The following is a 26,515-nucleotide window of genomic DNA, read 5'->3' on the forward strand; positions in this document are numbered from 1 at the left end:
ATTCTAGGGTTTTCATATTCCAATAAAAGTTGGAAAATTGTTGTACTCCCTACGCCAAGGGCTTGTATAGGAAGTGAAGGGGGTTTGGCTCAGGGCTCAATGTACTTTCTACCTCTTCCACGTGGTTTGTTATTGCAATAGGGGTTCGTGGTGGGATGAAACCCTTTCACATACATAGGGTTTAACATGGCAACACACACCACAACTTCATACTAGTAGTAAACATTAAAGGATCCTCTCTCTATAATGATCCAATGACAACTCTGGAAAAGAGGTTGCAAGATTAGGGAAACCTGCCCTTTCTATGTCAGCCTGCTCTGTATATGATGGAGGTTTTCTCTTGGCAATGGCTCATATTAGATCTGTATTGGTTCCCAGTGCTGTCCGAAACAGCTCCATTTTTTTCACTTGAAGACCAATCCTTGAAGACCACAGCCTCTGAAACGCTTTAGAAAAGTTTTTTCACCATATTATCGAATAATTTAACATTCTGTAGCAACACAATACACTCACCAGGCCTTTAACATTCTGTAGTAACACAATACACTCACCAGGCCTTTAACATTCTGTAGTAACACAATACACTCACCAGGCCTTTAACATTCTGTAGTAACACAATACACTCACCAGGCCTTTAACATTCTCACCAGGCCTTTAACAGTAACACAATACACTCACCAGGCCTTTAACATTCTGTAGTAACACAATACACCCACCAGGCCTTTAACATTCTGTAGTAACACAATACACTCACCAGGCCTTTAACATTCTGTAGTAACACAATACACTCACCAGGCCTTTAACATTCTGTAGTAACACAATACACTCACCAGGCCTTTAACATTCTGTAGTAACACAATACACTCACCAGGCCTTTAACATTCTGTAGTAACACAATACACTCACCAGGCCTTTAACATTCTGTAGTAACACAATACACTCACCAGGCCTTTAACATTCTGTAGTAACCCAATACACTCACCAGGCCTTTAACATTCTGTAGTAACACAATACACTCACCAGGCCTTTAACATTCTGTAGTAACACAATACACTCACCAGGCCTTTAACATTCTGTAGTAACACAATACACTCACCAGGCCTTTAACATTCTGTAGTAACACAATACACTCACCAGGCCTTTAACATTCTGTAGTAACACAATACACTCACCAGGCCTTTAACATTCTGTAGTAACACAATACACTCACCAGGCCTTTAACATTATGTAGTAACACAATACACTCACCAGTCCTTTAACGTTCTGTAGTAACACAATACACTCACCAGTCCTTTAACGTTCTGTAGTAACACAATACACTCACCAGTCCTTTATAATAATAATAATAATAATATATGCCATTTAGCTGACGCTTTTATCCAAAGCGACTTACAGTCATGTGTGCATACATTCTACGTGGTCCCGGGAATCGAACCCACTACCCTGGCGTTACAAGCGCCATGCTCTACCAACTGAGCCACAGAAGGACCTTAACATTCTGTAGTAACACAATACACTCACCAGGCCTGTGTGTACATGTGTGTATACGTATATACAGTGCATTCGTAAAGTATTCAGACACCTTGACTTGTTCAACATTTTGTTACATTAGAGCCATAGTCTAAAATGGATTAAATAAATAGCCCATAATGGCAAAGTGAAAAAAGCTTTTTAATAAATGTTTGTAAATGTATTAAAAAAAAAACCAAACAGAAATACTTTATTTACTTAAGTATTCAGACCCTTTGCTATGAGACTCGAAATTGACCTCTGGTGCAAGACTCTTCCTAAAGCTGACCGCCCGGCCAAACTGAGCAATCAGGGGAGAAGGGCCTTGGGGGCAGGGAGGAACTTGCCTGTTGTGATAATAAAAATAAAAAAACAGTTTTATTTAAGGTTCCCAAAAAATTGACAGCTGTGCCGTACACTTTAAAATAGTTTATAAAATAGTTGGGAAGAGATTTTCGATGTACCGATTCCATGGCATGTTTTATGAATTGATTCGCAAAACGACGCCGGATTCAAGAATGTGAATTTTTCACTTTAATTATTATTATACGAAATTCTTGCAACCAATAGAATGTTATATATATGGAGGATACAACTTTCCCAGCTCTGCTGCAAAGAGAGAGTCATTAGATAATTTGTTTTGGTACTGTCCATATGTAGCTTGTTTGTGGTCACAGGTCCAAGAATGGCTGAATAATTGCAATATTTACCTGGAGCTAACGCCGCAGATAGCAAAACTGGGTGATTTTAAAAGTCATAGTCAATAATCAATAATATAATAATAGTTTTAGCAATTTTTTGATACACTGCCGATATTGCAGGTTTTCCTACTTACAAAGCATGTAGAGGTCTGTAATTTTTATCACTTCAACTGTGATAAACTGTGAGACGGAATCTGAAACAAAAATCCAGAAAATCACATTGTATGATTTTTAAGTAATTCATTTGCATTTTATTGCATGACATAAGTATTTGATCACCTACCAACCAGTAAGAATTCCTGCTCTCACAGACCGGTTAGTTTTTCTTTAAGAAGTCCTCCTCCACTCATTACCTGTATTAACTGCACCTGTTTGAACTCGTTACCTGTATAAAAGACACCTGTCCACACACTCAATCAAATAGACTCCAACCTCTCCAACGTTGGCCAAGACCAGAGAGCTTTTGTAAGCACATCAGGGATAAAATTGTAGACCTGCACACGGCTGGAATGGGCTACAGGACAATAGGCAAGTAGCTTGGTGAGAAGGCAACAACTGTTGGCGCAATTATTAGAAAATGGAAGAAGTTCAAGATGACGGTCAATCACCCTCTGTCTGGGGCTCCATGCAAGATCTCACCTCGTGGGTCATCAATGATCATGAGCAAGGTGAGGGATCAGCCCAGAACTTAACGGCAGGACCTGGTCAATGACCTGAAGAGAGCTGGGACCACAATCTCAAAGAAAACCATTAGTAACACACTACGCCGTCATGGATTAAAATCCTGCAGCGCACGCAAGGTCCCCCTGCTCAAGCCAGCACATGTCCAGGCCCGTCTGAAGATTGCCAATGACCATCTGGATGATCCAGAGGAGGAATGGGAGAAGGTCATGTGGTCTGATGAGACAAAAATATAGCTTTTTGGTCTAAATTCCACTCTCCGTGTTTGGAGGAAGAGGAAGGATGAGTACAACCCCAAGAATACCATCCCAACCGTGAAGCATGGAGGTGGAAACATAATTCTTTGGGGATGCTTTTCTGCAAAGGGGACAGGACGACTGCACCGAATGGAGGGGAGTAAGGATGCCCTACTGTGTGTGTGTGTGTGTGTGTGTGTGTGTGTGTGTGTGTGTGTGTGTGTGTGTGTGTGTGTGTGTGTGTGTGTGTATGTATATACATATATATGTATGTGTATATATATATACATATATATATACACACACATACAGTGGAGCAAAAAAGTATTTAGTCAGCCACCAATTGTGCAAGTTCTCCCACTTAAAAATATGAGGGAGGCCTGTAATTTTCATCATAGGTACACTTCAACTATGACAGACAAAATGAGAAAAAAAATCCAGAAAATCACAAATCACATTGTAGGATTTTTTATGAATTTATTTGCAAATTATGGTGGAAAATAAGTATTTGGTCAATAACAAAATTTTATCTCAATACTTTGTTATATACCCTTTGTTGGCAATGACAGAGGTCAAACGTTTTCTGTAAGTCTTCACAAGGTTTTCACACACTGTTGCTGGTATTTTGGCCCATTCCTCCATGCAGATCTCCTCTATAGAGCAGTGATGTTTTGGGGCTGTTGCTGGGCAACACGGACTTTCAACTCCCTCCAAAGATTTTCTATGGGGTTGAGATATGGAGACTGGCTTGGCCACTCCAGGACCTTGAAATATTTCTTACAAAGCCAATCCTTCGTTGCGCGGGCGGTGTGTTTGGGATCATTGTCATGCTGAAAGACCCAGCCACGTTTCATCTTCCATGCCCTTGCTGATGGAAGGAGGTTTTCACTCAAAATCTCACGATACATGGCCCCATTCATTCTTTCCTTTACACGGATCAGTCGTCCTGGTCCCTTTGCAGAAAAACAGCCCCAAAGCATGTTTCCACCCCCATGCTTCACAGTAGGTATGGTGTTCTTTGGATGCAACTCAGCATTCTTTGACCTCCAAACACAACGAGTTGAGTTTTTACCAAAAAGTTATATTTTGGTTTCATCTGACCATATGACATTCTCCCAATCTTCTTCTGGATCATCCAAATGCTCTCTAGCAAACTTCAGACGGGCCTGGACATGTACTGGCTTAAGCAGGGGGACACGTCTGGCACTGCAGGATTTGAGTCCCTGGCGGCGTAGTGTGTTACTGATGGTAGGCTTTGTTACTTTGGTCCCAGCTCTCTGCAGGTCATTCACGAGGTCCACCTGTGTGGTTCTGGGATTTTTGCTCACCGTTCTTGTGATCATTTTGACCCCACGGGGTGAGATCTTGCGTAGAGCCCCAGATCGAGGGAGATTATCAGTGGTCTTGTATGTCTTCCATTTCCTAATAATTGCTCCCACAGTTGATTTCTTCAAACCAAGCTGCTTACCTATTGCAGATTCAGTCTTCCCAGCCTGGTGCAGGTCTACAATTGTTTCTGGTGTCCTTTGACAGCTCTTTGGTCTTGGCCATAGTGGAGTTTGGAGTGTGACTGTTTGAGGTTGTGGACAGGTGTCTTTTATACTGATAACAAGTTCAAACAGGTGCCATTAATACAGGTAACGAATGGAGGACAGAGGAGCCTCTTAAAGAGGTCTGTGAGAGCCAGAAATCTTGCTTGTTTGTAGATGACCAAATACTTATTTTCCACCATAATTTGCAAATAAATTCATTAACACTCCTATTTTCCTGATTTTTTTTCTCATTTTGTCTGTCATAGTTGAATTTACCTATGATGAAAATTACAGGCCTCTCATCTTTTTAAGTGGGAGAACTTGCACAATAGGTGGCTGACTAAATACTTTTTTTGCCCCACTGTAAATACAAACACATATATATACAAACACACACACACACATATATACACACATGTATATATAAAACATACATACATATATATATATATATATATTACATACAGACACACTTATTTTAATGGGGGATTGGAAATGATGCAGACATTTACATTGATGCAACCAATCTATCTGCAATATTAAAGCTGATATACCCCCCCCCAAAAAAAATAAACCTGATGGTCACTCTGACAGAGCTCCAGAGTTCCTCCATGGAGATGGGAGAACCATCCAGAAGGACAACCATCTCTGCAGCATTCCACCAATCAAGCCTTTGTAGTGGAGTGGCCAGACGGAAGCCACTTCTCAGTAAAAGGCACATGACAGCCCGCTTGGAGTTTGTCGAAAGGCACCTTAAAGACTCTCAGACCACGAAAAGCAAGATTCTCTGGTCTGATGAAACCAACATTGAACTCTTTGGCGGCAGCGTAGCCTAGTGGTTAGAGCGTTGGACTAGTAACCAGAAGGTTGCGAGTTCAAACCCCCGAGCTGACAAGGTACAAATCTGTCGTTCTGCCCCTGAACAGGCAGTTAACCCACTGTTCCCAGGCCGTCATTGAAAATAAGAATGTGTTCTTAACTGACTTGCCTGGTTAAATAAAGGTAAAATTAAATTAAATTTGGCCTGAATGCCAAGCATCACATCTGGAGGAAACCTGGCACCATCCCTACGGTGAAGCATGGTGGTGGCAGCATCATGCTGGGTTGATGTTTTTCAGCAGCAGGGACTGGAGACTAGTCCGTATCGAGGGAAAGATGAACAGAGCAAAGTACAGCGAAATCCTTGATGAAAACCTGCTCCAGAGTGCTCAGGACCTCAGACTGGGGTGACAGTTCACCTTCCAACAGGACAACAACCCTAAGCACACAGCCAAGACAACACAGGAATGGCTTCGGGTCAAGTCTCTGAATGTCCTTGAGTAGCCCAGCCAGAGCCCGAACATCTCTTGAGAGACGTGAAAGTAGCTGTCCAGCGACACACCCCATCCAACCTGACAGAGCTCGAGAGGATCTGCAGAAAAGAATGGAAGAAACTCCAAATACAGGTGGGTCAAGCTTGTAGCGTCATACCCAAGAAGACTCGAGGCTGTAATTACTGCCAAAGGTGCTTCAACAAAGTACTTAGTACAGGGTCTGAATACTTATGTAAATGTGATATTTCAGTTTTTATTTTTAATAAAAAACATTTTGCTTATTTATTACAGGGTATTGTGTGTAGACTGATGAGGGGAAAAAATAATTTAATACATTTTAGAATAAGGCTGTAACGTAACAAAATGTGAAAAAAGTAAAGGGGTCTGAAAACTTTCCTAAATTCACCGTATGTGTGTGTGTGTTTGATCAGTGCGAGGGGAAAGAGGGTCATCAATTCTTATTTAAAGCCTGTTCCATGTGGCCATTTCATACAACAACCCGTATTAGAACAAATTGACCTGCGTTTGCAAATCACTCTCAGTACAGCGGATGTGGGGCTCTTTCTAAATTTCCCTGTGGCTCAATTTACAACAATGGAACACTTACAGAGAAGAAAAACATGACCAAAAGTGATGTATTAGGATATTCTCAGCTTCATCAGTGGACATATATACGACAAGCATAAAAAAAGGCTTACAATTCCAGAGAATATCTGAGAGAGAAAATACACATTTTGAAAAAAAAAAGTTAGGTTGGAGGGGGAGGAGTGTATTCGTAAATATCAATAAACACAAGTCTTCTGTCTCGGAAGCTTCCTGCTTTATTTGATTAAGCGGGGTGAAAAACAGAGCAGTCATGCTCCTTGCTTTTCTTCCTCTCCCCTTCCCCTGCAATCTTGGGCTCCCTTAATGGGAATCGGAAGTTTAAGTGGAGCAGCCTGGCTAGCCCCGGCCTAACCTCCCCATCTGGAGGGGTACTTGCCAGCCTTGGGGCTACTTCCAACCCTTCCCAGCTGTTGGGTTTGGGCCCTTTTTTGTTTTCGTGGGCTTGAGAAAGCATATTTTTATAAATGATTGCCATATCCTCCACCAGCTGCTGACCCTGCTCTCTCCGACTCGCGTCCCTGAATGGGGCATGGTTCTCATTTAGGGCACCGGCCCGTGGCTCGCTGAGGGTCCTGACCCCACCGCTGTTAGCACGCTAGCAAAACAGCTATGACAGTCAGCACACTGGCCAACAGCTCTGTGTCAAAGACTTGGAGCTATTAATACACTAGCAAGCACTACAGGTCTGAGTAAATGAATGGGCCGAGCTCCCTGCCATCCAGGATCTCTATACCAGGCGGTGTCAGTGGAAGGCCCTAACAATTGACAAAGACTCCAGTCACCGAAGCCACAGACTGTTCTCTCTGCTACCGCACCACAAGCAATACCAATGCACCAAGTCTGTAATCAACAGGACACTGTTCTCCCCTCAAGCCATAAGACTACGATAGTTAACCAAATAGCTACCCAAACTATCTGTATTGACCCTCTACGCACCAACTCTTTTGATTCATCACATACTGCTGCTACTACATTTTTTATTATCTATCCAGTTGCCTAGCCACTTTAGCCCCACCTATATGCACCGTACCAGTCAAAGGTTTGGGTACACTTACTCATTCAAGAGTTTTTCTTTATTTTGACTATTTTCTACATTGTATAATAATAGTGAAGATATCAAAACTATGAAATAATACATACGGAATCATGTAGTAACCAAAAAAGTCTTTCAGATTCTTCAAAGTAGCCACCTGTTGCATTTTCTCAACCAGCTTCACCTGGAATGCTTTTCCAACAGTCTTGAAGGAGTTCCCACATATGCTGAGCACTTGTTGTCTGCTATTCCTTCACTCTACGGTCCAACTCATCCCAAACCATCTCAATTGGGTTGTCGGGTGATTGTGGAGGCCAGGTCATCTGATGCAGCACTCCAACACTCTCCTTCTTGGTGAAACAGCCCTCACACAGCCTGGAGGTGTGTTGGGTCATTGTCCTGTTGAAAAAAAAATGATAGTCCCACTAAGTGCAAACCAGACGGAATGGCATTTCGCTGTAGAATGCTGTGGTTGCCATGCTGGTCAAGTGTGCCTTGAATTCTAAATAAATCACTGACAGTGTTACCAGCAAACCACCCCATCACACCTCCTCCTCCATGCTTCGCAGTGGGAACCACACATGCTGAGATCATCTGCTCACCAACTCTGCGTCTCACAAAGACGCGGCGGTTGGAACCAAAAATCTCAAATTTGGATTCATTAGACCAATTGAAATGCATTCCAGGTGACTACCTCATGAAGCTGGTTAGGAGAGTGCCAAAAGTGTGCAAAGCTGTCATCAAGGCAAAGGGTGGCTACTTTGAATAATCTCAAATATAAAATATATTTTGATTTGTTTAACACTTGTTTGGTTACTACATGATCTCATATGTGTTATTTCAAAGTTTTGATGTCTTCGCTATTATTCTACAACGCAGAAACTTGTAAAAATAAAGATAAACCTGGAATGAATATGTGTCCAAACTTTTGACTGGTACTGTATATGAACACTAATATATCTTGATTAGATAAGTATTCAACCCTCAACCCCCCGATTTTGCCTGTGCGTAGCTCTATTACGTTACTTTTTATCCTAAATAACTCTCTAGTCCTTGTCGATGACAAGAAAACCCATAACATGATGCAGCCACCACCATGCTTGACAATATGGTACTGGTACTCAGTGATGTGTTTGCCGCAAACATAATACTTTGTATTCAGGACAGGAAGTTAATTTCATTTTTCGCAGTATTACTTTAGTGCAGTGGTTCCCAAATGTTTTATAGTCCCGTACCCCTTTAAACATTCAACCTCCAGCTGCGTACCCCCTCTTGCACAGACACTTGGAAACAAAACATGCCAACTTGAAAAATAAGCCACGGGAGTTTTTTGGAGCGAGAATTAAGACGACTATTAGTAAGTAGTAAGACATGTATAAAGTAAGACGTATAAAAGCAACAGATACCATTAATAAGAAGGGGCTAGAAGCGTCTTATATGGTGAGCTACCGAGTGGCTAGGACAGACAAGCCCAATACTATTGTGGAGGACTTAATTCTTCCTGCTACCGTGGATATGGCTGGGACAGTGCTGGGGGAAAAGGCCCAAAAAACTATACAGACAATGACTTCATCAAACAACAGTTTCACGACGCATCAGTGAAATGGCAGATGTTTTTTTTTATTTTTATTTTTTAATATTTTACCCCCTTTTCTCCCCAGTTTCGTGGTATTACTTAGTAATTACTATCTTGTCTCATTGCTACAACTCCCTTACGGGCTCGGGGGAGACGAAGGTTGAAAGCCATGCGTCCTCCGAAACACAACCCAACCTGCTTCTTAACACAGCGCGCCTCCAACCCGGAATCCAGCCGCACCAATGTGTCGGAGGAAACACCGTGCACCTGGCAACCTTGGTTAGCGCGCACTGCGCCCGGCCCGCCACAGGAGTCGCTGGTGCGCGATGAGACAAGGATATCCCTACCGGCCAAACCCTCCCTAACCCGGATGACACTAATTGTGCCAATTGTGCGTCGCCCCACGGACCTCCCGGTCGCGGCCGGCTGCGACAGAGCCTGGGCACGAACTCAGAGTCTGTGGTGGCACAGCTAGCGCTGCGACGCAGTGCCCTAGACCACTGCACCACCCGGGAGGCCCTAGGAGATGTTTTTAAACAATTACTGCTTCGTTTACAAGCCAGTGAATTCTATGCATGATCACATGGCGGGCCTGGCACAGCTCCTGGTATGTCTGTTACGTTTATGGGGGCGTCAATTAAGGAAGACATCCTCTTCTGCAAATCACTAAATCACTGGAAACCAGGACAACAGGAGAGGATATTTTTAAAGTACTGTACAGCTTTGTGACATGAAATGGACTTTGGTGGTCAAGATGTGTTGGTATCTGTACTGATGGCGCAAAAGCCATGACAGGTAGACATAGTGGAGTGGTAACGTGCGTGCAAGCAGTTACTCCCAACTCCACTTGGGTACACTGCAGCATTCTCCGAGAGGTGAAAGGAATGCCTGACAGCTTAAAAGACGTTTTGGACACTACAGTGAAAATGGTTAAAGCAAGGCCCCTGGAATCGCATGTATTTTGTGCACTATGCAGTGATATGAGCAGAAACCATGTAACGCTTTTACAAGTGTGCTGGTTATCAAGGGGCAAAGTATTGACACATTATTTTTTTAAATTGAGAGACAAGCTTAAAGTTTTCCTTACTGACCATCATTTTCACCTGTCTGACCGCTGGCATGATGATGAGTTTCTCACACGACTGCCCTGGGTGATGTTTTTCACCTGTCTGACCGCTGGCATGATGATGAGTTTCCCACACGACTGCCCTGGGTGATGTTTTTCACCTGTCTGACCGCTGGCATGATGATGAGTTTCCCACACGACTGCCCTGGGTGATGTTTTTCACCTGTCTGACCGCTGGCATGATGATGAGTTTCTCACACGACTGCCCTGGGTGATGTTTTTCACCTGTCTGACCGCTGGCATGATGATGAGTTTCCCACACGACTGCCCTGGGTGATGTTTTTCACCTGTCTGACCGCTGGCATGATGATGAGTTTCTCACACGACTGCCCTGGGTGATGTTTTTCACCTGTCTGACCGCTGGCATGATGATGAGTTTCTCACACGACTGCCCTGGGTGATGTTTTTCACCTGTCTGACCGCTGGCATGATGATGAGTTTCTCACACGACTGCCCTGGGTGATGTTTTTCACCTGTCTGACCGCTGGCATGATGATGAGTTTCTCACACGACTGCCCTGGGTGATGTTTTTCACCTGTCTGACCGCTGGCATGATGATGAGTTTCTCACACGACTGCCCTGGGTGATGTTTTTCACCTGTCTGACCGCTGGCATGATGATGAGTTTCTCACACGACTGCCCTGGGTGATGTTTTTCACCTGTCTGACCGCTGGCATGATGATGAGTTTCCCACACGACTGCCCTGGGTGATGTTTTTCACCTGTCTGACCGCTGGCATGATGATGAGTTTCCCACACGACTGCCCTGGGTGATGTTTTTCACCTGTCTGACCGCTGGCATGATGATGAGTTTCTCACACGACTGCCCTGGGTGATGTTTTTCACCTGTCTGACCGCTGGCATGATGATGAGTTTCTCACACGACTGCCCTGGGTGATGTTTTTTTCTCGCCTGAATGATCTGAATCTAGGATTACAGGGATTCTCCGCAACTATATTCAATGTGCGGGACAAAATTGAGGCTATGATTAAGAAGTTGGTGATCTTCTTTGTCTGCATTAACAAGGACAACACACAGGTCTTTCCATAATTGTATGATTTTTTGTGTGAAAATGAACTCAAGGTTACAGACAATGCCAAATGTGATATAGTGAAGCACCTGAGTGAGTTGGGTGTGCAATTACGCAAGTACTTTCCCAAAATGGATGACACAAACAACTGGATTCGTTATCCCTTTCATGCCCTGCCTCCAGTCCCACTTACCGATATCTGAACAAGACAGTCTCATCGAAATTGCAACAAGCTGTTCTGTGAAAATTGAATTTAAATCAGAAGCCACTGCCAGATTTCGCTCAGAGTATCCAGCCTTGGCAAATCTCGCTGTTAAGACACTGATGCCCTTTGCAACCACGTACCTATGTAAGAGTGGATTCTCGGCTCTCACTAGCATGAAAACTAAATGTGTGCGGAAAATGATTTAAGACTTAGACTCTCTCCAATACAACCCAATATTGCAGAGTTACCTGCATCTTTCAAGCACACCCTTCTCATTAACCTGTGGTGAGTTATTCACAATTTTCGATTAACAAATAAAGTGTTTTATGCAAGATGGCTAAATAAAGAGTAAAATTATTGATGGTTATTATATTATTATTTGTGCCCATAAGAGCTCTTTGTCACTTCCCACGAGCCGGGTTGTGACAAAAACTCACACACATTCTTATGTTTAATAAATATATCGTATAGTGTGAGTGTGGCAGGCTTACAATGATGGCAAAAAACAACATTTGAGAGTGCACTGACCCTGGTGCTAGAGGGGGTACGCAGCTGGAGGTTGAATGTTTGAAGGGGTACGGGACTATAAGAAGCTTGGGAACCACTGACCTACATCAACAGCTTTAAGGGCTGTTAGCACGGTAGCTAGCCAAACATAACAACAAAGAGAGACAGGAAGAGAGGAGAAGAGGAGGCGTAAGACACACCTTGGCTGCCTTCTTAGTGAAACTTTTAAACCCCCAGACAACCTGCATTCCTGAAATACCAGTCCCCCTGCATGTGTAAAGGGGCTGGCCAAGCACCGGGTGTTGATGAAAAATGGATCAGGCCTTGTTAGCGCGGAGGTGGAGGTGGGTGGTGGTGCCAGCACACAGTGTGCAGGGAGGGATGGAGGGGGGCAGCATGTGTGTGCTGCTGCATTATGTATGAGGGCCTGTCTGTTGGATTATTCACAAGGCCAGAGACTCCTCAGGTGAGGGCGACGCAGCCCACAGCCAAACAAGCCTGTTCTTTCACAGTGTGTTTTTTTGCACAGACTTTTTCACAGCTGGCTGGTGGACCCTCATTCACACACCTTCTTTACCATCAGATTGTAGTAGGCACATGCAAGGTGTATATCCATAGAGAAGGGTACGAAGCATAGCTACATACACCCTCTTGGTGCTGTCGACACTTTCCCTCTCCCAACCTCCCGTTGCCTCCCGTTTCACCCCTGTGTCCGACAGAGAGAGAAACACAGTTTCCATGCTCTGTCTGGTAATTGCACAGTAATACTTCATTATGGCAGGGCTGTAATTTGGGACCAGACTCTTCAAAGCAGCTACAACCTCCTTGCGGGCGGCCACGGATACTTTAAGTCCACCCAACGGTCGTTCTGTTTGGACTACTATTGTTTTTGGCTTACCGGAACCTTCCAAAATACACACGGAACGGCAATCACTGCGTATTTCTGCGTTATAATTGTGGTGCTGATTACAAAGTAGAGGATAAATGGCTGAAATTGGGCCGGCTGGAGAGCCAAAGAGAACACACAGTAGAACTAACAGTGAACAGGAGAGAGACTTCTAGTCAGACACTGTGGAGGAGATGAAACTACTACTGCGGTTGCCAGTTGTTGACCTGGGGTGTGTTCAGGAGGATCAAACATTCAGAGGTGTTGCAAAAAACACTTTGAAGATCAATGAGTTGCATTCAAGGATCAATGTTCGGGATGTTATGGTATTGGCAGATACCCCCAGGGCAGGTGTGAGGGTGAGTGGAGTGAGAGGGGTGCAAGTGTGTATAATGTGTGTGTTACGAGAGATGGGGCTATGTGGAGTGGAAGTGTGCACGGGACGTGGTCTGTGTGTGGACAGACGGAGAGACAGACAGAGAGGACGACCAATGGACTGGGGACTCACTGGGCACAACAGAATCACATGCTGCTCATTTGGGTTGGAGGTTGGAGACATTCAGTATCCAGGTCAGGATGCTCGGTTCACACTCAGACTTAGCTGTGTTCACTTACTCAGGTGGTTTTCACGCAAACATGAAACAGCTTTATTCATTTGTTAGGGCAATAGTTTATTAGTAGAATGCTGTAATAAGTTGTAGTGTGGCGATACAGATGGTGTGTCTATCTGTATCACACACAACAGAGATGTACATGAAAGTCCAATATGTAAACAACACACTGATGGACTATAATGTCTACATAGGCTGGCTGTGTAGCGGTAAGAGCCTACAACAGGGTGTACAGTACTAACCGTAGGTTAGGACCTGTGAGTCCAGAGAGAATTATAGTTTAAACAAAGCCCTGCCACCTCCCCTTCCTTCCTCAGTATAAATAATTCAACACACACATGCACACACTCTGCTCCTGGCTCTCCTTGTTGTGTTCATTATACACACATGGTCTCACACACACACACACACACACACACACACACACACACACACACACACACACACACACACACACACACACACACACACACACACACACACACACACACACACACACACACACACACACACACACACACACACACACACACACACACACACACAGCCAGGGGGCTACATCATGCAAGGATGTCTCCCTCTCATCCACAATACACACATCCTGCACGCAGTGGTATAAAGTACTTAAGAAAAAATACTTGAAAGTACTACTTAAGTCATTTTTGGGGGTACATGTACTTTACTATTCATATTTGACATCTTCTACTTTTACTTCACTACAGTCCTGAAGAAAATAATGTACTTTTTTACTCCATACATCTTCCCTGACACCCAAAAGTACTTGTTACATTTTCAATGCTTAGCAGGACAAGAAAATTATCAAATTCACACACTTATCAAGAGAACATCCTGGGTCATCCCAACTGCCTCTGATCTGGAGGACTCACTAAACACAAATGCTTTGTTTGTAAATGATGTCTGAGTGTTGTAGTGTACCCCTGGCTATCTGTAAATGATGTCTGAGTGTTGGAGTGTGCCCCTGACTATCTGTAAATGATGTCTGAGTGTTGGAGTGTGCCCCTGACTATCTGTAAATGATGTCTGAGTGTTGTAGTGTACCCTTGGCTATCTGTAAATGATGACTGAGTGTTGGAGTGTACCCCTGACTATCTGTAAATGATGTCTGAGTGTTGGAGTGTGCCCCTGGCTATCTGTAAATGATGTCTGAGTGTTGGAGTGTGCCCCTGACTATCTGTAAATGATGACTGAGTGTTGGAGTGTGCCCCTGGCTATCTGTAAATGATGTCTGAGTGTTGGAGTGTGCCCCTGACTATCTGTAAATGATGTCTGAGTGTTGGAGTGTGCCCCTGGCTATCTGTAAATGATGTCTGAGTGTTGGAGTGTGCCCCTGACTATCTGTAAATGATGTCTGAGTGTTGGAGTGTGCACCTGGCTATCTGTAAATGATGTCTGAGTGTTGGAGTGTGCCCCTGACTATCTGTAAATGATGTCTGAGTGTTGGAGTGTGCCCCTGACTATCTGTAAATGATGTCTGAGTGTTGGAGTGTGCCCCTGACTATCTGTAAATGAAGTGTTGGAGTGTACACCTGGCTATCTGTAAATGATGTCTGAGTGTTGGAGTGTGCACCTGGCTATCTGTAAATGATGTCTGAGTGTTGGAGTGTGCCCCTGACTATCTGTAAATTATGTCTGAGTGTTGGAGTGTGCCCCTGGCTATCTGTAAATGATGTCTGAGTGTTGGAGTGTGCCCCTGACTATCTGTAAATGATGTCTGAGTGTTGGAGTGTACACCTGGCTATCTGTAAATGATGTCTGAGTGTTGGAGTGTACACCTGGCTATCTGTAAATGATGTCTGAGTGTTGGAGTGTGCACCTGGCTATCTGTAAATGATGTCTGAGTGTTGGAGTGTGCACCTGGCTATCCATACATTTGCTTAATATAAAGAATTAGAAATAATTTATACTTTTACTTTTGATACTTAAGTATATTTAAAACCAAATATTTTTTGACTTTGACTTTTATTTTACTGGGTAAATTATACTTTTACTTGAGTCATTTTCAATGAAAGTATCTTACATTTTACTCAGGTATGACAATTGGCTACTTTTCCCATCACTGACTGCATGCACACACATGCGCACACACACGCACACACATGCGCACACACACACATTCATCTACGCGTGTGCGCCACAAAAGTGACAAACACAGACTTCTCCTTCTGCTTTAATGTCTCTACAGGCACACAACATCAGATCAACACTGACAATGTCCATATATCATACAATCCATCAATGTCAATATCGTGTTATAATGTCATCACGTAATGTAAACAATGCAACAATGTTAGTGTACAGCAATTTTAACATTACCGTGCATACAGCACAGGACAGCATGGAAACAGACGTTACAAATATCACGGCTACAGAAGAATATCCTGAATAGATTTGAACGTTGTCAGCGACAGTCAAAACAGAAGCGCTCTTGGTAGGGGTGTGAGAGGGGCTTAGCTAGCATATATCTCTACCATAAAGACATTAACAACAGGACAGATGGAGGAAAACATCTGACTGTCCACTGAGAGTACAGAACATTAGGAACACCTGATCTTTCCATGACATAGACTGACCAGGTGACCAGGTGAAAGCTATGATCCCTTTTTGATGTCACTTGTTAAATCCTCTTCAATCAGTGTAGATGAAGGGGAGGAGACGGGTTAAAGAAGGATCTTTAAGCCTTGAGGCAATTGAGACATGGATTGTGTATGTGTGCCATTCAGAGGGTGAATGGGCAAGGCAAAAGATTGAAGTGCCTTTATGGTAGTAGGTGCCAGACGCACTGGTTTGAGTGTGTCAAGAACTGCAACGTTGCTGGGTTTTTCCACACACAACAGTTTCCCGTGTGTATCAAGAATTGTCTACTACCACCCAAAGGACATCCAGCCAACTTTGCACAACTGTGGGAAGCATTGGCGTGAACATGGGCAGGCATCCCTGTGGAAAGCTTTCGTCACCTTGCAAAGTCCATGCCCTGATGAATTGAGGCTGTTCTGAGGGCAAAAGGGGCTGCAACTCAATATTATGAAGGTGTTCCTAATGTTTTGTACACTCAGTGTAGTGTTGGAGAGGGAACGGGGGCATATTTTGACAGAGGGAGCAGAGCGCTACTCTCATACATAGGAGGTCATCTCCACATAGTCCTGACCTTCATGTGCACCGCCTTTGTCAAAAAGAAAAGAAAAGAAAAACACATGTTCTGCTCATAAGCCATACTATATTATGTGCCTTGTTCCCAGAGCCCCTAACGGCAAATGCTGTTCAGTGTTCACTGTGCCTACCCATATCTAGCAATACAACACCTCCAGAACACAACGAGAGAGGCAGCTGGGGCCACTTTCACTCTCACAGTATACAGCTGCAGGCTGGTAGTACCCTGACACTGTACTGACCTGATGGCCATGTTGGGGTCAATCTCTGAGCTGACATGGAGACGACTGTGGCTATAGGCTCCTGAACACAACTTTGGACTCCTGCAACCGGTGTGCATTTTTTACAGTGGGGTAAAGGGTCTCTTCTAGTGGTCCTACCCTCATGACTGGCTGGCTGGCTGGCACAGACAGACAGACCCAGACAGACAGACCCAGACAGACAGACAGACAGACAGACAGACAGACAGACAGACAGACAGACAGACAGACAGACAGACAGACAGACAGACAGACAGACAGACAGACAGACAGACAGACAGACAGACAGACAGACAGACAGACAGACAGACAGACAGACAGACAGACAGACAGACAGACAGACAGACAGACAGACAGACAGACAGACAGACAGACAGACGTATGTACTCTGTACTCTATGCAACCACCCAGCGCTGGCCCGTGGTCCTCTCCTCCATCTCTCCTCTCGCCTTTCCTCTTCACTCTCTCACAGTGATGGCAAATCAATAAAGGAAGTGGAGGGTCGGAGATGGTGAAATGGACATGCATGCTTTAGAATATAAAAGGAGAGCAAAATAAATCAAAATGACAAATAAATATAAATACGGGCAGAGCGGACCTCCTTTAGGATATACCTGCAGAAAACAAAACACACACAAAAAAAAACAAAAAACAGTTGTGTTTTAAATTTCTTCTCCTTTGTTTTTTTTTTAAAGCAGCATGCAAATCCATACCATCATTTTACTGAGCTATTGTTTTGTCAGGGGGCGGTGTCATACTGAGTGATGGACACATGCTGCCTATCAGAAGCCTCGTAGATAGAGTCTGGACACACCTCTTTAGTGTATCCAAGGCCGGAAAACCTTTTACTGTTTCCAAGACAAGTGAAAAAGAAAAGTGATTTCTTTCAGTTCTTCTAAATTTCCCATTATGCTGGCGATGGTGCCTTCTGAATAAGAGAGGCAAGGCACCAAGGAGACAGGACAGCAACCTGTACCAGCTCAGCTTCAGCTCAGAACCAGGAATAATAGAAACTGTACAATAGACTCAAACTACACACACAAAGGACACACAAATACACAGTTTTAGGACGCACAAATACACAGGCTCTGACTGGCATCAGGGTAACTGTTGTATTTAAGCAATAAGACCCGAGGGGGTGTGGTATATGACCAATATACCACGGCTAAAGGCTGTCCTTATGCACAAACCAACTTGGTTAGAGCCCTGAATGCCGATTGGTTGACAGCCATGGTATACCACGGGTATGACAAAACATTTAGTTTTACTGCTCTAATTACGTTGGTAAGCAGTTTATAATAGCAATAAGGCACCTCAGGGGTTTGTGATATATGGCCAATATACCATGGCTATGGGCTGAATCCAGGCACTCCACTTTGCATCGTGCTTAAGAAAAGCCCTTAGCCGTGGTATATTGGCCATATACTACACCCCCTCTGGCCTTATTGCTTAATTATATAATGTCATAGCAGTGACGACTGGAAACTCAAATGCGAATTGGGAATCAAATGCGAACCTTTAGTACAGTTTTCATGTGTTGGAGTGGAAACACGCTCATGTGTGACTGGTTGTGTCGCTGAGTAATACACAAGTGTGTGTGTGTGTGTTGCAAGTAGTGGTCTGTGCTGCCTGTCTGTTGGTGGTCTAATTGTGAGCAGGTCCTGTGTGTGTGTGTGTGCCTGCTGTGTGTGTGTGTGTGTGTGTTGCAAGTAGTGGTCTGTGTGCTGCCTGTCTGTTAGTGGTCTAATTGTGAGCAGGTCCTGTGTGTGTGTTTGCGTGCCTGCTGAGTGTGTACATGCCTTCTGTGTGTGTGTGTGTGTGTGTGTGTGTGTGTGTGTGTGTGTGTGTGTGTGTGTGTGTGTGTGTGTGTGTGTGTGTGTGTGTGTGTGTGTGTGTGTGTACAGGCCTGTATGGATAATGAGTGCAGTGTGCAGCAGAGCTCTTATTTGCCCATCTTAACTCAATTAAAATGAAATGAGGGAGCAGCAGCTCTGACCCCTACGTGAACTACTGCTCCCATCTCTCCCCTCCTCAGATGAGTCTGTCTCTCCGTCTGTCTACTTCCATCTCTCCCCTCCTCAGAGGAGTCTGTCTCTCCATCTGTCTACTTCCATCCCTCCCCTCCTCAGATGAGTCTGTCTCTCCATCTGTCTACTTCCATCTCTCCCCTCCTCAGATGAGTCTGTCTCTCCATCTGTCTACTTCCATCTCTCCCCTCCTCAGAGGAGTCTGTCTCTCCATCTGTCTACTTCCATCTCTCCCCTCCTCAGAGGAGTCTGTCTCTCCATCTGTCTACTTCCATCTCTCCCCTCCTCAGATGAGTCTGTCTCTCCATCTGTCTACTTCCATCTCTCCCCTCCTCAGATGAGTCTGTCTCTCCGTCTGTCTACTTCCATCTCTCCCCTCCTCAGATGAGTCTGTCTCTCCATCTGTCTACTTCCATCTCTCCCCTCCTCAGATGAGTCTGTCTCTCCATCTGTCTACTTCCATCTCTCCCCTCCTCAGATGAGTCTGTCTCTCCATCTGTCTACTTCCATCTCTCCCCTCCTCAGATGAGTCTGTCTCTCCGTCTGTCTACTTCCATCTCTCCCCTCCTCAGATGAGTCTGTCTCTCCATCTGTCTACTTCCATCCCTCCCCTCCTCAGATGAGTCTGTCTCTCCGTCTGTCTACTTCCATCTCTCCCCTCCTCAGATGAGTCTGTCTCTCCATCTGTCTACTTCCATCTCTCCCCTCCTCAGATGAGTCTGTCTCTCCATCTGTCTACTTCCATCTCTCCCCTCCTCAGATGAGTCTGTCTCTCCGTCTGTCTACTTCCATCTCTCCCCTCCTCAGATGAGTCTGTCTCTCCGTCTGTCTACTTCCATCTCTCCCCTCCTCAGATGAGTCTGTCTCTCCGTCTGTCTGCTCACTAATCATGCTCCCAAACTGGCAAGCCAACCCACCCCCCACATGCACCGCCTGAGTGTGAGAAAGAGATGTGGTGGGTATAGCATGTCTGGCTGATCTTTAAACACACACATGAATGGTCATACCAAAACACAGACACACACATCAACACGGAGTCAGGGTTGGGATTAGTTCCATTTAAATCCCAGTCAATTTAGGACGTACATTGAAATTCCAATTCTCTTCAATTTTTTCCAAATAGGAATATTTTAAATGTGGAATTAGAAATGGAATTTGGTTAACTTTCTGAATTGATTGGAATTGAAATGGAAATGATCACAATCTTGCTAAGACTCTCTCACATCATCAGCTACACAAAGAGCAGTGCTTCACTGAGTGCTTTGCTTTTGTTAGCTTAAAGTTCATTGGTTGCTTCTGCTCTCTCTCTCTCTCTGTCTTTCTCATACTACCAGCTGACAGTCACACAGCAGTCCAGTGTGTGTATGTCTGGGGTGAGCCCCATTACGTGCCACTGAGGAAGAGAGGGGGGATACACAGGAAGAGGGTCGGCAGCAATGTGCACTGACAATTAAGAGGGGAAGAGGACGTGTGTGTGTGAGAGAGAAAGCCCAGATTATAAATAACCCGTGTTTAACATGCACCGGCATGTCACAGGAAAAGGGAGAGTTGAGCTTGGGTAACCGCAGGAAACTAAATTAAAAGTGTGTGTGTGCGCGTGTTAGTTATGTGTGGGGCCCAGTCCTGTAGCGACACTAAGCACATTTTTGAACCCAAAAACATTGGACTAGGCTAGGAGAAATGCCTCAAATCATTATGAAAGTGATGGAGAATTGTAGAAGCACAACAAAGTATATTAAGTATAGTATAATATGTGGCCTCCATAGAGACTGCAGAGTTTCTACTGACATGAAGACCAGACAACTGGTCAGTCTGCTCCGTTCTACAAAGACAAACAGAGAGAGAAACCAGGGAGCTGTACTTCAACAAAACAACCACAACCAATCCCTAGACCAGGACCATCACACCACTTGTGTTTAAGGAGGTGACAAACAGCATCACCCACCACCCACCCACCCCACAATAAAAATGCTAAATATGTCTGTCTGTCTGTCTGTCTGTCTGTCTGTCTGTCTGTCTGTCTGTCTGTCTGTCTGTCTGTCTGTGTCTGTCTGTCTGTGTCTCTGTCTGTCTCTGCCTGTGTCTCTGTCTCTGTCTGTCTCTGCCTGTCTCTGCCTGTGTCTCTGTCTCTGTCTGTCTGCCGGTAACTCTCTGTCTATCTGTCTGCCGGTCTCTCTCTGTCTGTCTGTCTGTCTCTCTCTGTCTGTCTGTCTGCCGGTCTCTGTCTGCCGGTCTCTGTCTGTCTGTGTCTCTGTCTGTGTCTCTGCCTGCCGGTCTCTGCCTGCCGGTTTCTGCCTGCCGGTCTCTGTCTGTGTCTCTGCCTGCCGGTCTCTGCCTGCCGGTCTCTGCCTGCCGGTCTCTGCCTGCCGGTCTCTGCCTGCCGGTCTCTGTCTGTCTGTGTCTCTGCCTGCCGGTCTCTGCCTGCCGGTCTCTGCCTGCCGGTCTCTGCCTGCCGGTCTCTGCCTGTGTCTCTGCCTGCCGGTCTCTGCCTGCCGGTCTCTGCCTGCCGGTCTCTGTCTGCCGGTCTCTGCCTGCCGGTCTCTGTCTGCCGGTCTCTGTCTGTCTGTGTCTCTGCCTGCCGGTCTCTGCCTGCCGGTCTCTGCCTGCCGGTCTCTGTCTGTGTCTCTGCCTGCCGGTCTCTGCCTGCCGGTCTCTGCCTGCCGGTCTCTGCCTGCCGGTCTCTGCCTGCAGGTCTCTGCCTGCAGGTCTCTGCCTGCCGGTCTCTGTCTGTGTCTCTGCCTGCCGGTCTCTGCCTGCCGGTCTCTGCCTGCCGGTCTCTGCCTGCCGGTCTCTGCCTGCCGGTCTCTGTCTGTGTCTCTGCCTGCCGGTCTCTGCCTGCCGGTCTCTGTCTGCCGGTCTCTGTCTGTGTCTCTGTCTGTCTGTGTCTCTGTCTGTCTGTGTCTCTGTCTGCCTGTGTCTCTGTCTGCCTGTGTCTCTGTCTGTGTCTCTGCCTGTGTCTCTGTCTGTGTGTCTCTCTGTCTGTTTCTCTGTCTGTGTCTCTGTCTGTCTGTGTCTCTGTCTGTCTGTGTCTCTGTCTATGTCTGTGTCTCTGTCTGTGTCTCTGTCTGTCTGTGTCTCTGTCTGTGTCTCTGTCTGTGTCTCTGTCTGTCTGTGTCTATGTCTTTGTCTGTGTCTCTGTCTGTGTCTCTGTCTGTCTGTGTCTCTGTCTGTGTCTCTGTGTCTCTGTCTGTGTCTCTGTCTGTCTGTGTCTCTGTCTGTCTGTGTCTCTGTCTGTCTGTGTCTCTGTCTGTGTCTCTGTCTGTGTCTCTGTCTGTGTCTCTGTCTGTGTCTCTGTCTGTGTCTATGTCTGTGTCTATGTCGGTCTCTAAAAACAAAAGTATGATGGCTTCTCAACCATCTTTTCAGAATGCAAAAGCTGATTGCGGCAGAACAATTTCTGCTAGTTTGTTGAAACAGATTTGTTCAAGAGCGGGGCATTTCTATTCATAACGGGTACAGGGCACACAGACAACAACAACACACAGTGCTCCAGATAGAAAGGACAGAACCTGGTGCTCTCTAATAGAATCATGAGCGGACCACAAGAGGAGATGAGAGGGATACGATAGAGAGCCCATCCTAATGGAAGTGACTGACTATATTAGCACAGTACAGTGGTGCGGTGGACACTACATTACCGACGCTCACTAGGCTCATGTTTATGGAGGATAGAGGAGGGAGGCAACCAGCCCAGCAGAGCTGTAAGAACCATTAGTGTCAATATGCTCATGTCACCTCCAGAACGTCAGGCCCAGTGGACGTTACTGCTCCAGGTCTGGTGAACAGTAGAATACCATTAACACATAACATACTAAGAGCCTTGAATAACATTCAGTGACTTAAACAGAGTCCGTTTTATCTGCATCTCAAATGGCACCAGTTCCCTACATAGTACACTACTTCTGAGTGTGTGTGTGTGTGTCTGCGCCCTCTGTGTGTGTGTGTCTGAGCTCTCTGTGTGTCTGAGCTCTTCAGCAGCAATAGTGTCTGGAACTGTGATGTGAGTTAAATACTCAAACTCTTTTAATTGTATCTTTACTGTGCCTCTTGTACAATGTTTTCAAATCAAATCAAATGTATTTATATAGTCCTTCTTACATCAGCTGATATATCAAAGTGCTGTACTGAAACCCAGCCTAAAACCCCAAACAGCAAGTGTAGAAGCACATGTTTTCTAGCCATATCGGTTCTCTCTCTATCATAACTATATATACAAAAGTATGTGGACACCCCTTCAAATGAGCGGATTTGGCTATTTCAGCTACACCTGTTCCTGACAGGTGTATAGAATCGAGCACACAGCCATGCAATCTCCATACACAAACACTGCCAGTAGAATGTAGCAACAACGGCTTGGCCGTGAAGTGGTAGGCCACACAAGCTCACAGAATTGGACCGCTGAGTAATGAAGCACATAGCGTGTAAAAATCGTCTGTCCTCGGTTGCAACACTCACTACCGGGTTCCAAACTCCCTATGGAAGCAACGTCAGCACAATAATTGTTAGTCGGGAACTTCATGGGTTTCCATGGTCGAGCAAGCCGCACACAAGCCTAAGATCACCATGCACAATGCCAAGTGTCAGCTGGAGTGGTGTAAAGCTTGCCACCATTGGACTCTAGAGCAGTGGAAATGCGTTCTCTGGAGTGATGCATCACGCTTCACCATCTGACAGTCCGACGGACAAATCTGGGTTTGGCAGATGCCAGGTGAACGCAATCTGCCCCAATGCATAGTGCCAACTGTAAAGTTTGGTGGAGGAGGAATAATGGTCTGGTGCTGTTTTCCATGGTTCGGGCTATGCCCCTTAGTTCCAGTGAAGGGAAATCTTAATGCTACAGCATACAATGACATTCTAGACGATTCTGTGCTTCCAATTTCGTGACAACATTTTTGGGAAGGCCCTGTTTCAGCATGACAATGCCCCCGTGCATAAAGTGAGGTCCATACAGAAATGGTTTGTCGAGATCGGTGTGGAAGAAATCGGTGTGGCCTGCACAGAGCCTTGACGTCAACCCCATTGAACACCTTTGGGATGAATTGGAACGCCCACTGTGATTCAGGCCTAATCGCCCAACATCAGTGCCTGACCTCACTAATGCTCTTGTGGCTGAATGGAAGCAAATCCCCGCAGCAATGTTCCAACATCTAGTGGAACTGCCTTCCCAGAAGAGTGGAGGCTGCTACAGTAGCAAATGACAATGATTTTGGAATGAGATGTTCAACGAGCAGGTATTCACATACACTACATGACTAAAAGTATCTCTAATACAGCCAGCTTACACTACTATTATACCGTGTAGTAAGAGTCTTGCTCCAGCCGAGCTCCCTCGGCCAAGGCCAGATGCTGAGCTCGCCCCACTGCTCGGTGCCATGTTAGCCTTGCATGACAGCCAGCCCTAAACACACAGCCGGACAGATGGGTGAAGAGTTGGGCCGCGTCATGTGTGAAGTGAAAGGAGTGAGGGGAATGTGTGTCTTGCTTTTGAATAAGCTGCATTCACTCCAACAAGGAACAGTAAAGAGTAGAGATGGTTCATGCAAGTGGGTGTGTGTGTGTGTGTACATTTCTTAGTTGCTTATGCGGGTGAGCCTCTTGGCAGAATTTAATGAACCAAGAACGACCTTGATCAGCAGCAGAGAACAGAGGGCACCCCCCTCCTCCATCCATCCCTCCCTCCCTTTTTCTCTCCCCCTCCTCCTGCCAGCCTCACATTCATCAAGTGTATGTTTTTGATCTCCCAGCCACATCACACGTGCCCTCCAATCAGCCTCCACCGCCTCTAGGGCTTTCACTGGCCTGCACAGCTCAGTGTGCGCGCGAGCACACACACACACACACACACACACACACACACACACACACACACACACACACACACACACACACACACACACACACACACACACACACACACACACACACACACACACACACACACACACACGACTTCAGCAGGCACCATTTATCACATTCAGCTTTTGATTAGGTTTGGGCACAGTTCATGCAAAAAGGCCATTACCAGGATAAATGATTTGAAAAGGAGGGAGACAAAGAACGAGAAAGAGGGAGAGAGAGAGAGAGAGCAAGAAAGAGAGAGAGGGTGAGAGAGAAGGTGAGGGAGAAATAACATTGCCCTTCGCTTTACACTTTCCTACAGTACATGCTTCCTCTACAACTGCTGCCTAGGGACGTGAAAACTAAAAGGGTTCCCTAACACTTCATAACTCCATGTTAAATGAAACAACCACGACTAGAGTAGCAGAGTGATGAGGAACGGAAACAGAGGGCTCTACCGTTCTGCATCCCCCATCCCGCCACTCCATCTCGGCCTCGCCTGCCGTCTTTAGACGTCGGCATGGCGACGGGTCATTTGTGGACTTACATTTTGAGAAGTGATTACTCCCTTGTCCCCCGCTCAACAACACTCAGGTTACCAAGAGACCAACAGGATTTGAGGATCTTCTTACATAGTGCACTACTTTTCACCAGAGCCCTAGTCAAAAGAAGTTAACTTCGTAGTGAACAGGGTGCCATTTGGGACGCAACCTCTGTTCTGGATTGATTCCATCATCTGCTTCACTATGATGAAGATTTACCCTGCTAAACTAAAAGTCTGTCCAAAAAGCTTGGCCTGCCGAGGTAAACTTTCACATTGCCCTGAACACACATACACAAACCTTTCGCTCGCTCATACACAAACCTTCAAGTTGATTGCTCTCTCTCTCTGTGTGTGTGTGTGTGTGTGTGTGTGTGAAAAGGCACTTCTTATGTTTGTGTTTTTACAGTGCAAGACCAAAGCGGCAACAGAAAACGGACAGGAGGTGACCACACACACACACACACACACACACACACACACACACACACACACACACACACACACACACACACACACACACACACACACACACACACACACACACACACACACACACACACACACACACACACACACACACACTCCAAAGACTCTCTTCCGCCTGCCAAATGACAAACCCAGGCCACACCATTTCAATTATGGGGGAGATATTCGATAATAAAAATGCTCACGATGTAGTCTTTACGAGATGAACCCTTCCGCTGAACCCTTCACCAAGAAACAGAACACAGAGACAGACAAACAGAGAGACAGAGAGAAAGGGAGGGATAGAGAAATAAAGAGACAGAGAGACAAAGAGAGAGAGAGGGGAAAAAGTACTTCTCCCTCTCATTTCATGTGGTTACAAAACTTCCAGCAAATGTAATGAGCTAATTGTGGCTTTTTGTAGTCGACTCCTTTTTGTTGTTGTTCCATGTGTGTTATTCTTCAGAGTCTCCAAAGCATTTCAGTTTGTCATTACTGAGGTTAACAAAAGGCGAGTTGGAAATCCAGGGTATTAATTATGCTAAACGGAGAAAGATGGAGGCTCGCCTTCCATTTACGAATATGATCGCTTTGCTTTGGAAAGGAAAATACTGTGTGTAGGTAGTATACTGAAACAGCAACACACACAATATTACACATGA

At 45.4% G+C, this 26,515-nt stretch overlaps 1 protein-coding gene and 2 long non-coding RNA genes across 9 annotated transcripts in view; all 3 read right to left on the reverse strand.

Moving 5' to 3' along the window:
• Window positions 1-26,515, reverse strand: part of LOC118396856 (BCAS3 microtubule associated cell migration factor) — a 367,384-nt gene that overhangs the window by 127,387 nt on the left and 213,482 nt on the right. The window contains exon 25 of one of the 6 annotated variants that reach the window (XM_052467525.1): window positions 15,151-17,593. The exons of the other annotated variants lie outside the window; for them this stretch is intronic. Coding sequence (XP_052323485.1) covers window positions 17,583-17,593 — 11 coding nt within the window. The 3' untranslated portion in view covers window positions 15,151-17,582. Of the gene's footprint in view, window positions 1-15,150; window positions 17,594-26,515 lie in introns of those variants that run through there. 6 annotated transcript variants of the gene reach the window in all.
• LOC127908671 (uncharacterized) lies at window positions 10,166-11,750 on the reverse strand. Of its 2 annotated transcripts, XR_008067937.1 has the most exons (4): window positions 11,097-11,750; window positions 10,601-10,972; window positions 10,477-10,538; window positions 10,166-10,352 (listed from the first exon to the last, which is right to left on the reverse strand). It is a non-coding gene; the product is annotated as an uncharacterized LOC127908671 (long non-coding RNA). The 2 variants fall into 2 exon arrangements; XR_008067936.1 differs by lacking the exon at window positions 10,477-10,538 and having other exon boundaries at window positions 11,097-11,745.
• Window positions 13,987-15,060, reverse strand: LOC127908672 (uncharacterized). Its single transcript, XR_008067938.1, has 2 exons — window positions 14,941-15,060; window positions 13,987-14,530 (listed from the first exon to the last, which is right to left on the reverse strand). It is a non-coding gene; the product is annotated as an uncharacterized LOC127908672 (long non-coding RNA).

Source organism: Oncorhynchus keta, chromosome 18 (assembly GCF_023373465.1).
Source record: "Oncorhynchus keta strain PuntledgeMale-10-30-2019 chromosome 18, Oket_V2, whole genome shotgun sequence".
Lineage (NCBI taxonomy): Eukaryota > Metazoa > Chordata > Actinopteri > Salmoniformes > Salmonidae > Oncorhynchus > Oncorhynchus keta.